Genomic DNA, 24,553 nt, shown 5'->3' on the forward strand with positions numbered 1-24,553 from the left:
AATATGTAAGTACACAGAGTAGTTTCTGGGTTTTTTTTTAATCCTGTCAGTAGCGAATTGAGGCAAGATGCATCTCGTGTAGAGAATTGGCTGCCAAGAGAGACGTTGCCCAGGGGATGCCCAGATGTGTTACCATCCTGCTGGGAGGCTTCTCTCGTGTCCCCGCATGGGAAGCTAAGGCTGACAGATGGGAGCTCACCCCGTCTCATGGATTCGAACTGCCAACTTTTCGGTCAGCAGTTCAGCCGGCACAAGGGCCATCGAGGCCCCATAGTTTCTGGGTGATACAGTAAAACAGTAAAATAAAGAAACTTCATCAGTGTTATAATTATGGAAATTCATGGTTTCCTACATTTCAGGCAATGTGATTTTATGCCTCCTGTGCTGAAGGTGAACAGAAGAGTTGTGCTGGAGGGCTTAGACCAGTGGTTCTCAACCTGTGTTTTGGCTTACAACTCCCAGAAATCCCAGCCAGTTTACCAGCTGTTAGGATTTCTGGGAGTTGAAGGCCAAAACATCTAGGGACCTACAGGTTGAGAAACACTGGCTTAGAAAATTCCAAGAGGGGACACTTCTCTATGTATTTTCCAGACCATGCAACATGATTCTGTGGTATGTTTCCATCAGGAGTTGACCGGGATAGTTCTTCACACGTAATTAAATCTGTGTAATACGAACTCACACTACACGTAAGAAAACTGTAATGGAATTGGTTTACCGAGAACCAGCAGTGGGCTAGTACATGCTGCCCTGTCATTCCCTTTGTAGCCAGAATGACTAAATATAACACATAGTGAAGCTCCAAGGCTTGCTCATTATGTTTGTCAAAAGATGGCAGCATTCAGATGACACACATGCACACGCACGCACAGAAAACAAGCTATGGATTAAAAGTCCTGTAGTTTGTTTAGTACAAGCATGGGCAAACTTTGGTCCTCCAGGTGATTTGGACTTCAACTCCCACAATTCCTAACAGTCTACCGGCTGTTAGGAATTGTGGGAGTTGAAATCTAAACCACCTGGAGGACCGAGGTTTGCCCATGCCTGGTTTAGCCACTCTGTTGCAAGCAGGCACAATCAATACACTGCTTGTGTTCTTTAAGCCAGCCTTCATTTAGTTCTCTGGCTTAATATTAGATCTGAACTCAGCCATGTGTTGTTGTTTTTTTTAAAAAAATCATATATTGCTATGAGTATTCCAGAAATTATTTTAAGGATATTGCCAACTTAGAGAGCGGATAAAATTACGTAGCTACTGCTGAATAAAAATACCCTCTCAAGCCTGTTTCCTTTTCTTTTGAAGTAGCTGCCTCTTGATGCTTTGTGTGCAAAGTCTGTATGCAAATCCATTGCCAGATGGCATGCCACGATTGAGAGAAACACTTCCTCTTCTTTTCGTTTTAGCAATTTCATGTGGCCACTGCAGTCTTTGCAGTAGAGTAGGGATCTGCATTTCTAAATGGAAGCGCATGCTCTGTCACTCTGCGCCCTTTTACCTACTTTTCTGGAGAAACACGTGATGGCTTCTGAAACGTGGAGGCAGGGAAGGGCTCTGCTGCCAGTTATTACAACCTTCTTGGGAAGCAAGAGCAATATCTTAAAAAGTTATGAGCGCCAGTGCTTCTCCTTTCAAGAAGATCCACCTGCATGTTTCATTGAATCACATTTTATTAGGTTGCTTAAGTCAACTTGCGCTTTTAATTTGTATTGTTTTAAGAGAAGCATATTAAGAACTAAATGTAATGTGGGTTAAGTGTCCCTTTTATTTTGAATTCTTGGGAACCTTTTGGTCCCCCCCAAAAATTTTTTTTAGAATACTTGCATTATAGCAGTGGCTCCAATGCAAGGTGTTTTAGCCTACAACTCCCAAAAATCCCAGCCAGTTTACCAGCTGTTAGGATTTCTGGGAGTTGAAGGCCAAAACATCTGGGGACCCACTGCATTATAAGGTTGCTGTGAGTTTTCCGAGCTGTATGGCCATGTTTCAGAAGCATTCTCTTCTGACGTTTTGCCCACATCTATGGCAGGCATCCTCGGAGGTTGTGAGGTCGGTTGGAAACTAGGCAAGTGGGGTTTATATATCTGTAGAAGGTCCAGGATAGGAGAAAAAACTGTCTATTTGAAGCAGGTGTGAATATTGCAATAGGTCACCTTAATTAGCACTGAATAGCCTTTCAGCTTCAAGGTCTGGCTGCTTCCTGCCTGGAGTTCCTGTTTTCTGACGGAAAGGAGGAAACCATGAAAATGTGCACTATCCGGCTACCGGTATTACAAAACTTTAAAATCAGGAAGTAAATAAAGAACACCACTCTGAAAACAGAGGAATTCCAGACATGAATCAGTCAGGGCCAGCTAACACCTCCCAACCAAAGATCTCCCCAGGCAGGAGGCAGCCAGGCTTTGAAGCTGCTAGCTCATTCAATGCTAATCAAAGTGGCCAACTGAAACATTTACACCTGCCTCCAACAGACAAGAGTTCGTTCTCCCACCCTGGACATTATTCCACAGATATATAAACCCCACTTGCCTAGTTTTCCAACAGACCTCACAACCTCTGAGGATGCCTGCCATAGGTGTGGGTGAAACATCAGGAGAGAATGCTTCTGGAACATGGCCATACAGCCCAGAAAACTCACAGCAACCCAGTGATTCTGGCCATGAAATTCTTCGACAACACGTCAGAAGAGAATGCTTCTGGAACATGGCCATACAGCCCAGAAAACTCACAGCAAACTATCATATACATAGCTTGACGTTGCATTGAAAATCCAAAAATACACAAATCCTTAAATCTTCTACATATTATATTGCTTGGGAAAAAAGTGGCAAATGGGAGTAAAAATCAGTCTCTGAAAGCAGAGGGAGCCATTTTATATCAAACTAGCTGTGCCCGGCCACACGTTGCTGTGGCAAAGTGGTGGTGGTATTGGTTAAAAGTTGTTGTGGAATTTTTATTTGACATTATTTGTATTTTTTTTAATTAATTTTATTGTAACTTATCTTTTTTATTTATTATATTTTATTATTTTGTTGTATTATTTTTAGTTATTTTGTTATAGTATTTTATTGTATTAATTTTTAGCGTTTTTAATTATTTTTTATTGTTTTATTTGTATTTATTTTTTATTCTTTTATTAACACTGGGCTGAGTGGGTTGCTAGGAGACCAAGCTTAGCCTTCTAAACTGGCAGCAATTGGATAAAAACAATTATTGCTTTCCCTCTAAGTAGGACTTTATTTTTCTTTTCTTTTTGTTGTATCAACCTAGAGGCATGGATGATGGGTTGTGTTGTCAAATTTCGAGGTTGGGGGGCCTGTACTTTTGTTGTTTTGTCCGCTGCCCTAATGCCATCACTCTTTTATATATATAGATTTGGACTATTTGTCTATACAGTCCAGTATTGTTCACTTTTCAACAGCAACTAAATGTTTTCAGTTTATCTGTAACCTTGAAGTTCCCATGAGGGAAACAAGGAGGAGTGACTGTATGCGAAGCCATGTGCACTGTCATCAAGACGGAGGGACTGCTGTTAGAGGAAGAGGGAGGAACAACTGTTGTCATCCCCCAAACCCCAAGATTTTGGCATGCCAGTAGTTCACAACTCAAAGATGAAACTAGAAAAATGCCTCAGATCTCTTAAGGATCTGCTGTTGAAGTAGAAACTTCTGTTTAAACTTGAATAATGCTTGACTATTATTCCAATAGCACAGTGGGTTAAACTGCTAAGCTGCTGAACTTGCTGACCGAAAGGTTGGCAGTTTGAATCTGAGGAGCAGGGTGAGCTCCCGCTATTAGCCCCAGCTTCTGCCAACCTAGCAGTTCGAAAACATGCAAATGTGAGTAGATCAATAAGTACCGCTCCGGCGGGAAGGTAACGGCACTCCATTCAGTCATACCAGCCACATGACCTTGGAAGTGTGTACAGGCAATGCCGGCTCTTTGGCTTAGAAATTGAGTTGAGCACCAACCCTCAGAGTCGGACACAACTAGACTTAATGTCAGGGGAAAACCTTTACCTTTACCTATTAGGAGGTCTGTTTATATTTTTACAATATTTCAAAGTATTCTATATTCATCATTCAATGAAATGTTTGTGCATTGACATGCTTTTTTTTAAAAAAAAAACAGATTATTATAATATGGAAAGCAGATGTAGTTTTAGAGAATTACAGTCCAGGGGTTAGAGCAGTGCACAGCTGGCTTTTGTTGCAAAACAGCAGAAATCCTCAAAATGTTTATTTATTTATTTAGATTTCCTTTTTTTTTAAAATTGTTCCCAGAACAGTGTACAAATTGTTAGTTTGGCAGTTCTGTGCACTTAGACTTACACTCTAAATGAGACATGAAAGGAATGACAGTGCGGGAGGGGATTAAGTCCAGCAGATCCAGCCAATTTTTCTCTTCTTCTGCAGCCAGTTGGGATGAAGAAAGGGCCTTTCATCTACTTCTGGGTTAAGGGTTGATGGAGCTCTGCTTGCCTCTGCTCCTCTTTTTCCAAAGCCAGGGCAGGGACAGTTTGAATGGAAAGAGGGACTTCAAGTGATAAAATAATTAGCAGAATAATAAAAACCAGTATTGAGACAACAGGTTCGCAAGGCTAAAGCGCAAAATGAGCTCAGGCTTGCCAGGGACATAAAAAACAACAAAAAAGGCTTTTTTTGCTTAGGTTGGTAGAAAAAGGAAGAAAAAGGAGGTGATAGGGCCTCTGCAAGGAGAAGATGGGGTGATGGCGACAGGGGACAGGGAAAAGGCAGAACTGCTCAATGCCTTCTTTGCCTCGGTCTTCTCACAAAAAGAAAGCCATCTTCAACCTCAGCAACATGGAAAGGACGAAAGATTGGGGGAAATCCAACCCCAAATAGGGAAACAAGTTGTCCAGGAACACCTGGCCTCTCTAAACGAATTCAAGTCCCCAGGGCCAGATCAGCTACATCCAAGAGTATTGAAGGAATTAGCGGAAGTTATTTCAGAACCACTAGCAATTATCTTCGAGAGTTCTTGGAGAACGGGAGAAGTCCCAGCAGATTGGAGGAGGGCAAATGTGGTCCTTATCTTCAAGAAGGGAAAAAAGAATGACCCAAACAATTACCGTCCGGTCAGCCTCACATCGATACCAGGCAAGATTCTGGAAAAGATCATCAAGGAAGTGGTCTGTGAACACTTAGAAACAAATGCGGTCATTGCTAATAGTCAACACGGATTTACCAAAAACAAGTCATGCCAGACTAATCTGATCTCTTTTTTCGATAGAGTTACGAGTTGGGTCGATACAGGGAATGCTGTGGATGTAGCCTACCTGGATTTCAGTAAGGCCTTCGACAAAGTCCCCCACGACCTTCTGGCAAATAAACTAGTAAAATGTGGGCTAGACAAAACTACGGTTAGGTGGATCTGTAATTGGCTAAGCGAACGAACCCAAAGGGTGCTCACCAATGCGTCGTCTTCATCATGGAAAGAAGTGACAAGTGGAGTGCCGCAGGGCTCCGTCCTGGGCCCAGTTCTGTTCAACATCTTTATTAATGACTTAGACGAAGGGTTAGAAGGCACGATCATCAAGTTTGCAGACAACACAAAACTGGGAGGGATAGCCAACACTCCAGAAGACAGGAGCAGAATTCAAAACGATCTTGACAGACTAGAGAGATGGGCCGAAACTAACAAAATGAAGTTCAACAGGGACAAATGCAAGATACTTCATTTCGGCAGAAAAAATGAAAATCAAAGATACAGAATGGGGGACGCCTGGCTTGACAGCAGTGTGTGCGAAAAAGACCTTGGAGTCCTCGTGGACAACGAGTTAAACATGAGCCAACAATGTGATGCAGCAGCTAAAAAAGCCAACGGGATTCTGGCCTGCATCAATAGGGGTATAGCGTCTAGATCCAGGGAAGTCATGCTCCCCCTCCATTCTGCCTTGGTCAGACCACACCTGGAATACTGTGTCCAATTTTGGGCACCACAGTTGAAGGGAGATGTTGACAAGCTGGAAAGCGTCCAGAGGAGGGCGACTAAAATGATTAAGGGTCTGGAGAACAAGCCCTATGAGGAGAGGCTTAAAGAACTGGGCATGTTTAGCCTGCAGAAGAGAAGGCTGAGAGGAGACATGATAGCCATGTACAAATAGGTGAAGGGAAGTCATAGGGAGGAGGGAGCAAGCTTATTTCTGCTGCCCTGCAGACTAGGACATGGAACAATGGCTTCAAACTACAGGAAAGGAGATTCCACCTGAACATCAGGAAGTACTTCCTCACTGTGAGGGCTGTTCGACAGTGGAACTCTCTCCCCCGGGCTGTGGTGGAGGCTCCTTCTTTGGAGGCTTTTAAGCAGAGGCTGGATGGCCATCTGTCGGGGGTGCTTTGAATGCGATTTCCTGCTTCTTGGCAGGGGGTTGGACTGGATGGCCCATGAGGTCTCTTCCAACTCTACTATTCTATAATTCTATGATTCTATAAAATTCATTGCACATTATGAACCTGGGAAGATAAAAGGGGCTCTTTGCCTGGCATCAAAAGAAAGTAAAGGTGAGCACCAGGCAAACTTCCTTGCCTTGAAAACTTGGTGGTTTCAACAGGTTTTTGGAAATGACTAATCTGAAGCCCAAGACACCACTTTAGCCATTAAATGGAAACTTGGGGTTCAAATTGGTTTTTGGAAGCGATTATTCTGTAATCCCTAGACGCCACCCTGGCCACTACATGACTCCTGTCCTGCACTTTACACGCTGCTTTGATTTTGTTATGGTGTTTACTTTTATTAGTTCTACCTGATAGCTATACAGGAGATTGAAGTGGTGTAATCCTGGCCTAGGTTCCTTGCTATCAGTCACACTTCACCTCTGGCTTATGCCTATTTTTACCACGTGAGTCCTACCCTGGCCCATATTGCCATCTTGTTCGATTTATATTTTATACCCATTGGCTGTAGAATCACCCAAGGGAGCGATTGCATTTGCTTTTATTAAGGTATTATATTGTTTTAAAATGTTGGAATTTTAAATATGTTTTGTTAATTGCTGTTAAATTGGTTTATTGTATTTTGTATGATGTATATGTATTGAATGTTTTTATTATGTGTAAACCGCTTTATTATGAGCAAACCCAGCGGTATATTAATAAAGTTTGTTTGTTGTTGCCTTCGTTCCCCTTTCTTTCAAATCTATTCAGATCCTGTTGTAGATGCTGCTTGGGGAAAACCATTGCAGTTTATGATTGATGAAACAGGATTTGGCTTGGAATATTTGGGAAGTAAATTGTGCATTTGAACAGCAAAATTTAAATACTTGGTCTGTATAAGTTTGTATTATATATCATGTACTCTGTTTCTGGTTAGCTATCTCAAAGTAAATGTCTACTACTAATATGCAATTTTTAAAAATCCGTTTTTGGACAGATATATTCTAACCATGGCGGAAGCTCATCAAGCAGTGGCGTTTCAATTTACTGTAACCCCAGATGGAATAGACCTTCGCATGAGCCATGAGGCTCTCAGGCAGATCTACCTGTCTGGTCTATACTCATGGAAGAAAAAGTTCATCAGATTCAAGGTAATTTATTTTGCAGGTCCCAGTCTGTGCTCAGGATAAAGTTACATGCTGTTCTACAAATGCAGGGTTCTGAACACTTATATTTACAGCATAACACTGATGTTGGTGGAGAGGTGCTTCATCCTTCTACGTGCCCATTTTTCCACACCATGCATTCAAGTTGCTTTTTGTTCTTCCTAGCCAGATTTAGTAAATTACAAGTAAGCAGTTATGGGGAAAATGACAGAGATCAAAGGAAGGGTTAGACAGCCCATTTGCTTTTTTTTTTCTTGAGAGTGTATTCCCACTTATTTATTTCTGTCCCATTTGTTTTCCCAAAGCACAAAATAAATAAAATTAATACAGATGAATTAAAATGATTGTAAAATAGTTTCAGATTAGCAGCCAGCCCTCCACAGGGCCCCTGTGAAAGTGAAAAACTGCAAATAAATAAATTGCTTTTTTTTAAATGGGAAGGAACACTTGCCTAGGAAATACTAGATCTTCTGGTATGACTCTTCGGTCAGCCTTCTGGAAGCTGATTGTGGAATCACACTGCAGGACTTGAGATTCCTAGAGGGAACATTTTCAATCAAATGTCATGACCTCCTTTCCTGGTGTTGTGGGGAACCAAGAAGGTAGATCATGCCTTGGCCTGTAGCACACCTGAAGCAAGAGAGCTGACCAGGACGGAGGGTCTCCATCGAAACGGGCTGGTGAAGGGGAGGGCCAGGGTGAGGGATATGAGGAGGTGAGAAGGAAAGCAACTTTCAGATGGAACTTTGCTTTTAACCGTACTGTATGCTTTGAGAAATAAAAGCCTTTCAGTCTGTCTGTGAGGTGATTTCATCTCTAGGGAGCTGCAGAGCAGGACACAAATGTACGAGTAATCAGATCTACTAAAGTCAAACCCACAAATGTGGAAGGACATCTGTACTTAAAAATAATTTAAGATGACAGTATCAAATCATACTGCACTCCTGCCTGACTGCTAAATACCTTTTTAAATAACAAAGATAATTGAAGGTGGCAGAGTAACAGTGAGGGGCCATCTTATCCTTCCCTGAAAAAATGTTCTGCAATCTGGGAAAAGCCACAGAGGAGTCCCCTTCTTGCCACTGAGTAACAAGGGAAAAGGGGGCTTCCCCCCAAGTTTCTCAAAGCCTAGACAGAGTCAAAGAAGAATACAGTCTTTCAGTTGGCTAACAGACAGATATACAGTCTTTCAGTTGGCTAACATACAGGTGTATGTGTGCCATAGCTAGTACTTCTGGTTGTGTACAAATGCAAACTTGTAGCCAGAGCACTACTGTAAAAAGGAAATCACATGTTCACTATAATCTTTTATTCTGATTTGACTACATAATTTTGCACTAGTTTATGCTTTGGAATACTTTTCCAAAGTAGTCCATATAGAGCACATTACAGTAATCTAGTTGGGATATAACTAAGGCACAAGATGGAGGAGTGTCTCTCTCTGGCTCCTCTCAGACTGTAAAAGTCCATTCCCAAGGAAGCTAGGATAGCTTCCTTCCTTCCTGGCCTTTCATCAATTGATGAAGATCTTCCTGTTCCAGCAGGTGTTTAGAAACAGATTTTGTATATGTTATAGGTATTAAACACCTTAGAAAGAGGATTTTAATGGTTTAAATTATTTTAGATTTACAAGTAGTTTAATACAGTTTTAAACTTGAATTTTTGCTATGCTTTAGCTACATATGGCTTTATTTGTTTTTGTTGTTATTGTTTTGTTTTGATTTTGCAAACTGTAAACCACATTGAGTCCCAGTCTTAAGAAAGAGTCAAGGTATAAATAAAATTATTGATACACCCACACATGATCAGACAGCTTTAGGAATGATTGCATCTCGACAGATATCTGGAAGTTTGTCATTCTTGGTTTAAGTGAATCAGCCTTCTTCTGATACATTTGTTGGAAGCGTTTACAGCCTTTCAGCTCCCCAAACACCTTTCTGCAATGTTAGCCTATCAGATTCCCAGTGGTGCAGTTTCAATTAGTCTCCAAATCTGTTTAATAAACCCTTTTGCGTATTCATAGCTTATTCATCTAAATAGCCAATAGCTCATTGGCTATTTAGATGTAATGGTGATATGTAAAGAAGACCAGTGTCACAACTTAGTCTGCATTTGTATGGTTGTATCTTCTCATATCCTGGGTTAGTTAATAACACAAGTGCTCTGGGAAATGTAAAGCAATAGCCTCAGGATCCAGAAAATTAATTATTGATGTGTTCTTCTTTCAGAATGGCATAATCACAGGAGTCTATCCTGCTAGCCCATCCAGTTGGTTGATTGTAGTAGTAGGAGTTATGTCAACAATGTATGCCAAAATAGATCCTTCATTGGGATTGATAGCTAAAATCAACCGGACCCTTGATATAACGTAAGTAAACATTGTCCCTCTTTCTTACTGATCAGATAAGTTTTGGTGATGAATTCAATCTCTTCTCATTGGCTTGGAAGAAGCTGAGCTATTTAAACTGGCATATTTTCTTTAATGTTAACATTTTACCAAAATGCTGAGCAGTTAATAATTGTATAGTTTGGGTGGGGATACATAATTTGGATTCAGGATTTTAGTCCTGAAGCTTAACTTTCATTCTTATCAATGCTGTTGCCATCTTTTATTTGTGATTTTAAAGATTTTTATAAATGTTATTTACGGTAGAGTCTCACTTACCCAACATAAATGGGCTGGCAGAACATTGGATAAGTGAAAATGCTGGATAATGAGGGATTAAGGAAAAGCCTATTAAACGTCAAATTACGTTATGATTTTACAAACTAAGCACCAAAACATCATGTTTTACAACAAGTCTGCCACTTATTTGGGAGTGTGGCTGCACTTGTGTTGTTGTTGGGCGTGTTGGCCTGCTGTGTGTTGCTGCCTAGAGAAACAGCTGTGGATCCAGGTGGAAGGCAGACTGCGTTGGATAATACAGAATGTTGGATAAGCAAAGGTTGGATAAGAAAGACTCTAATTTGTTTGATCGCTTCCTTGAGTTTTCCTGTCCAAAACCATACATGGGACAAAAGCTTTTAGAATGACCGTCTGATTGAAATAACATAAACTTAACTATGGCTAGTTTTAATAAGTTTGAAGTTATTTGACATTAACATCTTCAATAAAATATGCACAAAGTTAAGTTGCTTATCTAGAGGGGTTGATTTCGGCTCTCTCTCAACACAGGAATTCTAATTAGGGAACATGAGGGATGGAATGGTTCAAATAGAGTTGTACAGAACGAAGAGCTTTCTGTGATGGGTGATAGTATCTTTGATCTCTTCCTTTCTTCAGCTCGCATTCTCTTTTTTCTCTTATTTTTAAATGCTACCTACATTAAGTGACTGACTTATGATTGCTATAAGTGAAATGTCTTTCCAGTGTCATGTCAAGTCTTCACACGATGCATATAGTGGAATGCATGACCTCCCACAGTATGTTCCTTTTACACTGCACAATTGTACCTCTTTGATTCCACTTTAGCTGTCATGTCTACAACCTGTGAAATGCTGTAGTTTATAATTTGACGGGAAACTAAAATTCTGTGTCTGAGAATTCAAGTACCCCCTCCCTAAACTGCAAATCCCAGAATTCTGTGGGATGAAAACGTGGCAGTTAAAGTGTAACCACAGTTCTATAACTGTGTAGTGTGTAAAGTCCCTTTTATTCTAGCCACTGTGTCCATAGTAATTGCTTTTGAAATTTTATTAAAAGGGAGTGGAGAGGCAAAGTGATAATTGCATTAGTAACCATTTGAGCGGTTTGTGTGTATCCTCCCCTCTCCCAAATATGCCGCCTGCTAATGGTTTGTTGAACTGGTACTTCAGTTCAGCCCTGGTTATACGTTCAGATTGGCTTTGTTTACACTGGCTTTTTTTAGTAATATGTTCTGCTGTTTTACCTATTGTCAGCATTGTTTGACAGATGCTTTTTCTTATGTTTTCTTACAACAGGGGCTATATGTCCAACCAAACACAGAATATTGTCAGTGGGGTTCTTTTTGGAACAGGGCTCTGGGTAGCCCTTATTTTCTCAATGCGCTACACACTAAAGATGCTGCTTTCCTACCATGGTTGGATGTTTGCTGAACACGGCAAACTTTCTACAGGAACCAAGATATGGATGGTAAGAGTTAGTTATTATAAACTAGAACATGTAGCTGGGTAATCTTTACCTGATTTAGGTTAGATTCCTATTAATGTGTTATTTTGGAGTTACCTTTTTTGTAGTGATGACACCGGGCAAAACTTGCCAGCTGCAAGCAGCCTATTTTTCCAATCTTGTTCATTCTGTTCAAGGCTGCTCTGCCTGTGGCCCTTATCCTTCTGCCAATAGGTACCGCTCCAGTGGAAAGTTAATGGCACTCCATGCTGGCCACATGACTTTGGAGGTGTCTACGGACAACGCCGGCTCTTCGGCTTAGAAATGGAAAAGAGCACCACCCCTCAGAGTCAGATTCAACTAGATTTAACGTCAAGGGAAAACCTTTACTTTTTCCTTTTAAATAGGGCCTTCTACGTGACTGTCCCTAAGCTCTGGACCTCCATTCCCATGGTCTACCTTTGTGGTCCTCTCATCAGCAAACAAAAGACCTTTCTGTTCTGACAGTCTTTTGAAACTGAAGGCTTCTAAGAAAAATGATGTGCTATTTTAATTGTACTGGTATCTTTATTAGTTTAATAATGTGTTTCAAGTAGTTTTAACATTGTTCAAAATTTATATCTATTTTGTTATTGATCTTTTGTATATTACTAGCTACATTGTACTCAATTCATAATTCACCTTGAGTGAAAGTTTTGGGAAAGGGGTGGGATATAAATCAAGTTGGTAATAATAATAATAAAAAATAAAAACAACCATCTCCACTGTTATGAGGTTGCTGGACTTATCATAAGTGACTGTTTTGTGCAGAGGAAGGAACTTGCAAAGCCACCTCTGAGTATTCCTTTCCTAAGAAAACTATAAAATTCATGGGGTTGCAATAAGTCAACAGGCAGCTTGAAGGCGCACACACACATACACACACAAACCTCTGGTCCTTGAACATTTTCAATTTAGTTACATTTTTCCTACTAGCAAAAGAATCCTGCATTTTTGTGAAGCTTTGCTACACTTGACTGCAGTATTTGAATAGCTAAATGTTCAGTGCTGCAAATCTTATCATACAAAGCTGTTCAAGACCACAGGCTAAGTATATTGAGAAATTGCTCTGAATGCTTGAACATAAAGCTTCATAAAATGGGTAAGAGCCAAGCCTCAGATCCAAACAAAGTTTAAGAAGAAATATTTTGAATGCACAGTTGGTTTTCCATATCTTCAGATTCTGCATTCATAAATTTAACCATATTTTTAAAAATCCAAAATTTCTCATTTTATGTAAAGGAACCGCATTTTACTATGCCATTATATATAATGGGATTTGAGAACTTATCATGTTGATACCAAGGGCTCGCTGTATTCCCAAAAGGGATAATTGTGAGGTGCATTCTTCATGTTATTAAACCATCCTATTTTCTTAAAACATCATTTTGTCTTTGGCCTTAATATACACTGTCCTAAGAATTATTAGATTATAGATTGCAACACTTTTGCCTAACCTGACTGTGAGGTTATGAAAGTTGTAGTCTAGAATACCTGGAGCACTGGAAGGTTAAGATTACAGAATAATGAACAGGTATTAGTAATAAACAAACAGGTGCCTTATCTACAACGGTATCTTATGTTATTGCACTGTGTCCCTTGCATGTATTGGCTAACTATGTCTAGAAGGAATTCAACTGGAACATGAGGACTAATCTGTTGAATGCTTCTGTGGGAAATAGAAACCAGTTGCAAAAGAAATATCTGATAGTTTTCTTCAGATATGATTTCAGGAGCTTTCTGATTTGACTACAGGCTCTTATCTAGAAGGGTAAGGGACAAGAGTATTGTTGTCAACTTGGCTTATGGCTTTCATTGGCTGGATTTTTGGCATGCCTTACACATTCAACACATCAAGTTTTTTTCTTCTTACAATGCTGAGATTGAGGTGTGTGAGCAGGCTATGACTACTAATATGTTTTTTTGAATTTTACTCCTGGATAATGTGAGGAAAAACATTTTCCACCATAACTGAAATGGCAAGCATTTTTACAGATCAACTAATATTGCTTCTGTGGGGACTAAAATTCTCATTAAGTTAGTAAACTTTATATAACTAGCTATATTTGGTAGGTTGTAGCGCTTTCCTTCACTAAGCAGTCTGGATTGTTGTTGCTTTTCTTCATGCTGTCTCTCCCCCTCTCCCCCATTTTACTATTTTTAACTTTACTTTTGGTTAAAAACCCTGAGAGAGATCTACTTTCCCCCGCAAAGATAGATATTTTTGTGTATTTATAATGTTTATTTTTAGTGTAAAAATTGTTGTGTTCTGAAAGTTTAGAAAATGGAATTTAATTACTTATATGTTGACTACAAAGAGAACTTCTCTATGCCATGTCATCTTGTGAAGTTAATGACAACAGAGACCTTCAGATTTTTGCACTTCAATATATAGTGTATATAAATACTTGACTGGAAGGGGGAAGTTACAGAATCATAGAGTTGGAAGAGACCACATGGGCCATCCAGCCCAACCCCTTTCCATGCAGAAAAAGCACATTCAAAGCAATCTGACAGATGGTCATTCGGCCTGTGCTTAAAAGCCTCCAAAGAAGGAGCCTCCACCACACTCTGAGGCAGAGAGTTCCACCACTGAACAACTCTTACAGTCGGGAAGTTGTTCTTAATGTTAAGGTGGAATCTCCTTTCCTGTAATTTGAACCCAAATTACAGGAAAATTTGATGTTTGAACAGTTTTCCCATTTAAAAATGCAATGGGCAAACCCCTTTTACGCACACATTATTCTTCAAACATCATCTATTTGGAGGTGAAATCACAGCTGTGGTGTCTACAGATGAGTGAAATGCAAGTAACACCCAAAGAGCTCAGAAACATCCATATCTTTATTAGTTACAGCTGAAGAACCTTGGCCTAGCTTGGGGCAAGGATCTGAAAATCATGTAGCCATCAGATACTGTTTAGATTGCAGCTCCCAGCAGGCCTAGCCAGCATAATCTGTGCTGAAGAATGCAGGGAGTTGTAGCCAGACACCATTGGAGAGCCACACATGGTTCCCACTCTTGATATTAGGTATCAAGTGACCACTTGAGAAATCCCTCCTCCCACAGCCTCGTGTTGGAAGAGACATGGAATGGCAGAAATAACAACCCGCATGGCTGAATTGGTTCCTATGAATCTCATAAAAGCTGGGTGTGCTGCTGAATGCCTCAGCCCAAGGCCCTTTAAGGGGACCTTTGGAACTAGGGAGGGTAGGCAATATAAGCCCATTGTCTCCCCAGATTGAGTCTATGCTTTAATTGCCTACAGTTGTAACAAAAATATAAAATCAGCTAAAATACACATCGTCCCTATTACAAGTAAGAACTCATAAACTTCAAGCAAATAGTAGGAGAGCAAGTGGAAGATCTTAACCAGACGATGGGTACCTACTACACAAGGAACCTACCTGCCTACCATGTCCACTAGGGTGACCAAGCAAACACCTATGCCTGCCATAGATGTGGGCAAAACGTCAGGAGAGAATACTTCTAGAACATGGCCATACAGCCCGGAATACATACAACAACCCTGTGATCCCGGCCATGAAAGCCTTCGACAACACAACAAACACCTAGTTGGCCAACCACTATAATGACTCAGAAAATCCCATGAAAATCTTACAGATCCCTGGGAATAAGACTGCTGGCACACCCTGAGAAGATGAGTGTCTGTTGTGGCCCAGTGCTTTTTTCACAAGATGCTAATATAATCCCCAGGCAGTCAGGGAATCAATATGTTTCTTCCTCTGACAGTTAGTTGTCCTGCTAATTTAAACAATGGATATTTTAGTGCTCTGTCCATTACTATGATATTTTCCGTGTTCTCATTGCCACTAATAACATCTGAATGGAGCAAAACTGTAACATGTATGACACCTTTCTAATTTAGCAAGGCTCCTGCACCCAAGGAATTTACACATAGTGAAACAAGGATGGAGAGGGTAGAAAGGATGTGGGCAAACATTAATTATACTTAAACCTTTATTATATAACTAGGAATCAGGATTAACAGCCAACGGCCATATGAAAAAAATATTTTGATAAGGGGTAGTTTCTTTTTAGGTCTAGGTTTGATAAGCAATGGGTTAATAGCAGCAAGTGATCCATATATGAACTAGCCCTTTGGCCGTCATCTTCCTGGAAGCAAGTCTGAAGTATTAAATGCACATTTATAAATCAAGTTGAACACTTTTTTTCTGCTGCATAGTCAAAATCTTTATGTTTCATTTTCAGACACTGGTGAAGCTTTTCTCTGGTCGTAAGCCAATGCTGTACAGTTTCCAGACATCTCTGCCACGTCTTCCTGTTCCATCTGTTAAAAATACAGTAAATAGGGTGGGTTTGATTTTTATAAACCTGTTCTCCTCAAATGTAAATCCAGATGGAATGCTTACCTTGATTTGCTTTGTTCCTAATGTCAGTAAACAATTAACATATCGGATTAACTCATTTCAAGATTACATTATGTCTCCTTTACCCTACAGTGAAATCAAACATGGCATTGTCTATTAACACACCCTTATTTTATCTTGCATTCCATCTCTTAAGGCAAGATATTAAGAGTCTTCAGGATTCCCGCATTTTAATCTATTGTCTGTAATGTGTAATCTGTGAATGTTTTAGTGGTGTAAGATCATTTTCTTCAGAATGCTTTTTTCTTAGGATGTCATTATATGATGACAAAGTTATGTAAGGAATAACTTTGGCCTAAATCCTTTTGTTAGACTCATTGAATCAATAGGAAATTTAATGTCAACAATCATGTTGTGTCAATGGAATCTAAATCTAACGCTTAACTTTCAACACTGTTCCTCCTGGGTTTTAGTGGGAACTCTTGTTTTTGTTTTGTTTTCAGATTTTATTTTATTTTTATTTATTTATTATTTTTATTTTATGGAGACTTCTCTTAATATTCTTGCTGGCTCATGTTTATCACTGATGACTGAGCTTAGCGAAATATACTATTTATTTAATGAGTCTCCACAATAATTGTAATTGGTTTTAAATGTTTGTAATGCTATTTATTTATATCTTATTTCTGAACGTTATTATGCTTTGTGTGGTTTTTGTCTTGTATTTTATGTTAAATATGCTTTGATTTGTATTGTATTATACTTATACACTGTGTGTTTGCAATGTGGCACTGAAGTGGCCAAACTGTAAACTGCTGAGTCCCCTTCGAGGTGAGAAGAGAGGGATAGAAATATAGTAAATAAATAAATGTGATTTAGGCATGTATTTAAGAGGGAAAGTGTTATTCGTTTAGACAGGAAACAATAATAGCAGATATATAAAAATAAATATATATTCACTGAGAGAAATTAGATTAAATTAGCAACATGTCCTTTTAAAGGTCCATAAAAACTTGCAGTAGACAAATTCAATTTTTCAAATCTTACATGATCAAATAGACCTAGGATGGAAGTGAAAAAATATATAACTTTGCAAGTATCTTTATAAATTTTGTGTCATCTCTTGAAATGTGGAAATTACTACGAAATAAGGTCCAGGTGATAGGGCAACCTAAGTTATAAGTAAAGAATTGCAGTTCAAATTTCTCGAAATGATAGAAATATCATTTTCTCTAATTTGACCATTTGCACTGAAATTGCCCATGGGCTAAAATGTAGTGGAGCAGAGGATTGCAATGAAGAAAAATGACATTGCCATTTGTTATATTTATTATAATATTGCTATTTGTTATGAGAACATGTAAGACTGTGGTTTTACAAGCTAGGGATGCATTTTGAGTCTCCTGATATCTTGCCTTCTATCAGCATGCCATTTCTGGTTGAACCTTTGATTTAATGTCATTTGACTATCCAAACATTATACTGCAATTTAAACCTGGTTAGCAAATGCCCATTAAATCTCACATCTCCGTTTCAAATATTATAGGGAACAGTAGTTTCAAGGTAACAGGTTGGCATGCCAACAAAAGACATCGGTCTGGCACTTGTTTCCAACTCACCTAACCATAGATCAGGAAACTAGAAATATCCATTTGAACCAGGCCTGAGAGCTGGTCTTTTGTATAGTTACTGCTACAATATTTATGTCCAATGCTTGGAGAGACAAGAAAAGATGAATTACTACTCAATGTCCCTGCATGCTTTTGCTTCTGACCTTTACATTTGGTTGAAATTAATTAAACGTTTTGAAACTGGATAGATTTCTAGATGACTTTGGTGAATTTTTTGTCATACAAACCAGTTACATACAAAGTATAGATTCATGTTTTAAAGTTATGACTTCATATGTTCTACGTGCAGAGATGGCTTGTCTCATCAAAAAGTCATATTGTTAGGACATTACTTCATCATCACACCAGATAATATTGACAGCTGTATTGTAGGGCAGCTGCTGTTCTGCCCTATTACTTTCATTTGTTTATTTGTGTTATGGGAACGAAGTGGGGGAAATTATAGGCCTTGCCATGCTGATAGACTTCTTCTTCTTGTCAATTCCAGTATTTAGAATCAGTTCATCCACTTATGAATGAGGAACAGTTTAAAAGAATGGAAGCTCTCGGCAAAGATTTTGCAACTAATTTGGGACCAAAGCTACAATGGTACTTGAAACTGAAGTCCTGGTGGGCTGCAAACTATGTAAGTAGATGAGTTGTATGCTTTACTGAAATCATATAGTTTCAACTTTGTTCCAAAGTTTAAGTTTTACAAATTCTTTTGTAACTGAATAAATTTACTCTGCAAAAGGCAATGTTGCTTATCATTTCAGTGCATTGTTTTTAGAAATTACTATTTGTGTGTCAGCAATAAAAAGTGTTGTTAGGTAAAACAGGATAAGAAATGTGCTTTTATGTAGCACCCCATTGTTCAGTAAACTGGGCCCACAGCAACTGTAGCTGAGGTTTTGTTCGTTTGGTTTTAGATCATTAGAGACTGATATGTTTTTGGGCATATTTCATGTTTGGATTAGATAAACTAAAGAGTTAGTTAATGATGGCAACCCTTGTAGTGCCAAAAAGCAGTAACACCACCATAGGACTTTTTCCTAGAAATGAAAGTATATGCTTCTGGATACAGTACTGAGTTTTTGATTTTACTTCCATTGTCAAGAGCAAAGCATCTGATGTAGCAAGGCTTTTGTATCTTTTGATACAGTAGAGTCTCACTTATCCAACACTCGCTTATCCAACGTTCTGGATTATCCAATGCATTTTTGTAGTCAATGTTTTCAATACATTGTGATATTTTGGTGTTAAATTCGTAAATACAGTAATTACTACATAGCATTACTGCATATTGAACTACCTTTTCTGTCAAATTTGTTGTATAAAATGATGTTTTGGTGCTTAATTTGTAAAATCATAACCTAATTTGATGTTTAATAGGCTTCTCCTTAATCTCTCCTTATTATCCAACATATTCGCTTATCCAACGTTCTGCCGGCCCGTTTATGTTAGATAAGTGAGACTCTACTGTATTTCGATAAATTTTCCAAATTAATTATCTTGATCTTATTTGTTCTTGTAGGTTAGCGATTGGTGGGAAGAATACATTTACCTTCGAGGCCGTGGGCCTATTATGGTAAACAGCAATTACTTTGCAATGGTGAGTATATTAAGCAGTCTATCAACATTCTTGTACTTCCCACAGACCCACTTCCTTTATGGCAGGGATGGGAAACATGTGGGCTTCCAGATGTTCATAGGTTGCAACTCTTCCTCACACTTGTCTATGCGGCATGGGGGATGCAGTCAAACTATATCTGGGAGGCCAGAAGATGTGCACTTCAGGTTAGCTGAGATGCTAAATAAGATTGTGTTCATAAATGAGAAATAGCTTTCTATTTAATAATATAATATATCCCAGGCAGCTGCTGTAAACTTCCACTGATTTTTAAAGACAAAATAGCTATATTCCTATTTTAACTGATTTTACTTCCACCTTCTGGACTGTGGCAGTAAAACTGGTATAAATTGGTACATTCTCCTTGCTTTGTGTTTTGTTCCAGGAGCATAACTTTCAGACCAATAAAGAAGTAACTGAGAGTTCATACAGGGAGAATGTATAAATTATCTCCATATATGCTTCTTTGTTCCTCTCTACTATATTGATACTCAGGAGCCTCGATTTCATGTGTAAAATTGGTGATTGGACTCTCACTCCATTAGATGAAATAGTATTAACCCTGATAATGAGGGGACTTTATCTAGCCCTTCACTGCTGTTAATTTTGATAGTGAAAATATAGAACAAACTGAACAGGGTTACACATTGCCTCTTGCACTTGTAAAAAAATTGATAAGTCGCTTTTGGCTGAAAAAGTGGAATCATGAGGTAGAATTGATGCTACTACAGTATTGTGAGCTATATTAAAATTAACATGCGCACATATAAAGCTTACTTTTCAGGATATAAAAAGGGGAATTTGCTAATGTCTCTTCTTACGTTTTCTCATCCTTTAGGACTTTCTGTATTTTACGCCCACCTCTGTGCAGGCAGCTAGAGCTGGAAATGCTATTCATGCCATCCTCCTATATAGAAGAAAACTGGACAGGCAGCAAATTCAGCCAGTATGTACATTTTCCTCAAATAGTTACAGATGTGAATCTTATGTTTTAAAAAGTCATTTTACATATTGAAAAATAACTGAGGGGAGGAAGAAAGCTTTCAACTATTAAGGCAAATGTGTATAAGATCTCAATTACAGAGATGGAAGAGTTTGCTGAATTGCTGGCTCCACATCACAGAAAAGGAAAACTAGATTTGGGGACAATTATGTCTGTTCCTCAGACCTACTTGTGCAGACCCCTGCTATTATCTGCCTCAGGCTCAGCATGCTCTCTTCCCATAATAGCAATAGAATTCCTGTCCTGTCCCTACTGAAATCCTTGGGTTAAATATTATATCATTTCCAGTTACAGTTGACCCATTGAAATGACATAAGCTATCACTTATGTAAGTCTTACTGATTGCAGTGAGTTATTCTATTTAAGATTAATATTTTATTTAATCCAAAATATTCCATAGGGACAGGATAGAAACCTTACTGGTATTGTTTGAGATTATCACTGGGTGTTCTGAAAGTGGGCATTAAAGAATTTGGAGGGGCTCTGATGTCGTTGATTGGTTGTCAGGTTTCCTGCAAGACATTCACATAGTCCAAGTTGAAAATTTTTCTCTATTCATATATCATGCCTGAGAAAACCTGGAGTAGACATGGGAAGTACAAATTTTAAAGAAGCAATGTTGCCAGCTGAAACTACAAAATGTACTAAATCACTTTTGTGGATTTACGACAGTGATTCCCAAAGTGGGTGCTACCACCCCCTGGTGGGCGCTGCAGTGATCCAGGTGGCTGGTGATGGCCACAGGTGCATTTGGGTGGGGCCAGGGGAGGGGCAGGGCCTCCTCCCAAGTGGTGGAGACAGGGCTGAGCCCCTGAGGCACCTGTTAGGACACAGGGGCGGAGCTAGAGGAGTGGGCGTGGCTTCTTCCCAAGAGCCTGAGACAGGGCTGAGAATCTATACCTCTCCTGAGGCACTTGTTGGGACACAGAGAGCGGAGTTAGGGAAGGGGGCAGGGCCTCCTTCCAAGAGGCCAAGACAGGGCTGAGCCTGTTTAGCTCTCCTGAGAGGCCTTTTAGGAATAAAGGGCGGGGCTAGGGGTAGGGGCTCTTCTCAAGAGCGTGAAACAGGGCTGAGTCTCTGTATACCTCCCCTGAGGCGCTTGTTAGAACACAGGGGCGGGGTATAGAGGTCCAGCCCCATCAGACACTTGGTAAGAGGCCCCGCCTGCTCCTCTAGCCCTGCCCTCTGTGTCCTGGCAGGCGCCACAGGACAGGGATAGAAGCTCAGCCCTGCCTGAGAGCTCGTAACTCCGTCCATCCCACTCCTGGCCACCCATTTGTGGCTCCGCCCACCTCCTCCTCCCCCTCCCAGCCCTGCATCTTGGACTAGGGGAGAGGCTCAGTCCCACCCTCTTGAGCAGGAGCCACGCCCACCACTTTAAGCCACACCCCTTTTCCAGGGGGCACTGAGTCATTTTTTCTTGAAAGGGGGTGGTAGGTCAAATAAGTTTGGGAACCACTGATTTACGGCTTCCTGAGCTTAAGATGGGACATAAAAGTAAAAGTGTTGGGGTATGTCTCCACTGAATTGTGATATGCTCCAGGATGTCTCTACTTTAGTAAAGCCCCCCCTCCCCAATTAGACTTAGTTTGAGATTTGAAATAATGAAAACTTCAGAGGTGTCTTAAAGTTGCTTATTGTTATGGGAATGCATCTCAGATGTGGACATAGTTGTCTAAATTAACCATGATTGTATAGCTTTGGAAGAAAAATACTTTAATTTATTGCAAACAAATCAGAACATATGAACTAACCTATATATCATTATTAGTCCCTTTACTGCATTTAGTGTACATGCTAATAGCTAATAGAAAAACAGGACAATTTTTCACAATATATTTTTCATGTAATATAACCTGACAGTTTTTTTTAAAATGCTAGTAACTCTTTAATAACATGAAGAAAATAATAAATTTAGTCATCTGCTATATGTAGCTTTAGTTCTTTTAAAAAAGAGTTAGCTTTTTGGCAAGTCTGGGGAGTACCTCCCACAACCAGTTGAGCTGTGGTCCAGACTGTTCTCCAAAACTGTAATGGTTCCTCTTTTGTTTCCCCAAATCAGAAGTGACTGGAAGTGTAATTCTGGTTTTGGAAAATCAGCTGCTTGCGGTGTTTTAGTGGGAAGTTGTCATTTCTGAAAGTTTTTAAGAGCAGCAGCTCCTTTTTTATTTATTTTTTCCCTATCTATTTATGTGTCCAAAACCAATGGAGAATGGGAGTTGTCATTGCATATTTTATGCCACAATTAAAGAAAGTTCATTTCAAGTCCCCTTTGGAGCCACTTTGAGTCCCCTTTGGAGAGATATAGCAGGGTATAAATAATAATAATAATAATAATCATCATCATCATCACAATGATGTTGACTGGCTATATCTGCCTAGAAGATCAGGGGGCAGAGGACTCTTACAAGTAAAACAAGCAGTCAAAGAAGAAGAACATGCCCTGGCAGAATATGTAAAGCAAAGTGAAGAACCTGCTTTGATTGAAGTCAAAAATCAGAAGCGCCTCAAAGCATAGCAGACAAAAAGCCAGTACAAGAAAACTGCACTACAAAGTAGAGCTGACCGCTGGCACAACAAACCATTGAATGGAAAGTTCCTTGACAAAATTGAAGGAAAAGCTGATAAGGAGAAGACAAATGGGCCCCTGAAGAAGGAGACAGAAGGCCTGATCTTTGCAGCCCAGGAGCAAGCCATCAGAACAAATGCAATTAAGACCAAGATCGAAAAATGAGCTGATGACCCAAAATGCAGACTGTGCAGGGAAACCGACAAAACCATTGATCATATCCTCAGGTGCTGTAAGAAAATCGCACAGACAGACTACAAACAGAGGCACAACTATGTGGCCCAAATGATTCATTGGAACTTATGCCTCAGGTACCACCTCCCAGCAGTAAAGAATTGGTGGGATCACAAACCTGCAAAAGTATTGGAAAATGAGCATGCAAAGATACTGTGGGACTTCCGAATCCAGACTGACAAAGTTCTGGAACACAACACACCAGACATCACAGTTGTGGAAAAGAAAAAGGTTTGGATCATTGATATTGCCATCCCAGGTGATAGTCGCATTGACGAAAAACAACAGGAAAAACTCAGCCGCTATCAGGACCTCAAGATTGAACTTCAAAGACTCTGGCAGAAACCATTACAGGTGGTCCCGGTGGTGATTGGCACACTGGGTGCCGTGCCAAAAGATCTCAGCTGGCATTTGGAAACAATAGACATTGACAAAATTACAATCTGCCAATTGCAAAAGGCCACCCTACTGGGATCTGCGCGCATCATCCAAAAATACATCACACAGTCCTAGACACTTGGGAAGTGTTCGACTTATGATTTTGTGAAACGAAATCCAGCATATCTATCTTGTTTGCTGTGTCATACTTACAACAACAACAATAATAATAATAATAATAATTATTATTATTATTATTATTATTTTGTCTTTTAGCAATATGTCAGGATGCAAAGCTGAAATGATCTGATTTTAATATTTAATGAGTGACTTCCATACATGTGGAAGTAGCATAGCTTATTGAAAGCAAGCTAAATATGTGTATAATGAAGTCAAAACAGAAGTCAAAATAATTAGTAAAATATTGATTATAAGGAAGGCCTGCATTCTCTTGTATATGTAATTGTCTTGGATGGACAGTGGGTACACAAAGAATTGCATCTAAGTTTGGACCTCTGTATATGAAAGAGATTACTATCTCGTGAATTTTCTGCAGTGCTTCTTGTGCTTCACAAAATCCTACTCTTTAGCATCCGCTAACAGCCAGGAAAGGGTTGGAAGTGCCACTTTGGTTTCTGGAAAAAGGTGAACATTAGAAGACTTCTTCATGTCCTAGAGTTCAGTACTAGGATAACGCTGCTAAACCAAGACTACCAATGATGGGCAAAGTGCTGTTCTCTAAATGTTGTTGGATTGCAATTACCATTACTTTTATTTAGTAGGCTAAGTACATTTGGAGAGACTGAATGTTGCTCACCTTTTCCACAATGTTTCTCATTCCTCCTTATATCTTCTGCATAGTAACTCAATTCTTTGCATTTATCGATTTATGGCTCAAATACTGACCATTCAAAAGAGCATTAGTTCAAATAATTACTAAAACTTTTAGTTTCTGTTTAACTTATTTTATGCATCTTCTGTTTACCAACTACTGTCCTCTTCTCCCATGTTACCTTTTAAACGTGAGGGCATTTTATTTAAAAATTATGGTCAAAGTGTTCAATCTCTACAGTTGTTGTGCAGGAAAAG

General features: G+C 39.4%; 1 protein-coding gene across 5 annotated transcripts in view; it reads left to right on the top strand.

The window, feature by feature from the left end:
• Positions 1–24,553, top strand: part of cpt1a (carnitine palmitoyltransferase 1A) — a 51,768-nt gene that overhangs the window by 10,224 nt on the left and 16,991 nt on the right. For all 5 annotated transcript variants that reach the window (XM_016993615.2, XM_003214787.4, XM_008108753.3 and 2 more), the window contains 7 exons: positions 7,391–7,544; positions 9,788–9,927; positions 11,502–11,673; positions 15,922–16,023; positions 18,159–18,296; positions 19,185–19,262; positions 20,119–20,226. In XM_016993615.2, coding sequence (XP_016849104.1) covers positions 7,404–7,544; positions 9,788–9,927; positions 11,502–11,673; positions 15,922–16,023; positions 18,159–18,296; positions 19,185–19,262; positions 20,119–20,226 — 879 coding nt within the window. In that variant the 5' untranslated portion in view covers positions 7,391–7,403. The remainder of the gene's footprint in view (positions 1–7,390; positions 7,545–9,787; positions 9,928–11,501; positions 11,674–15,921; positions 16,024–18,158; positions 18,297–19,184; positions 19,263–20,118; positions 20,227–24,553) is intronic.

The sequence above is a fragment of the Anolis carolinensis genome, chromosome 1 (assembly GCF_035594765.1).
Source record: "Anolis carolinensis isolate JA03-04 chromosome 1, rAnoCar3.1.pri, whole genome shotgun sequence".
Lineage (NCBI taxonomy): Eukaryota > Metazoa > Chordata > Lepidosauria > Squamata > Dactyloidae > Anolis > Anolis carolinensis.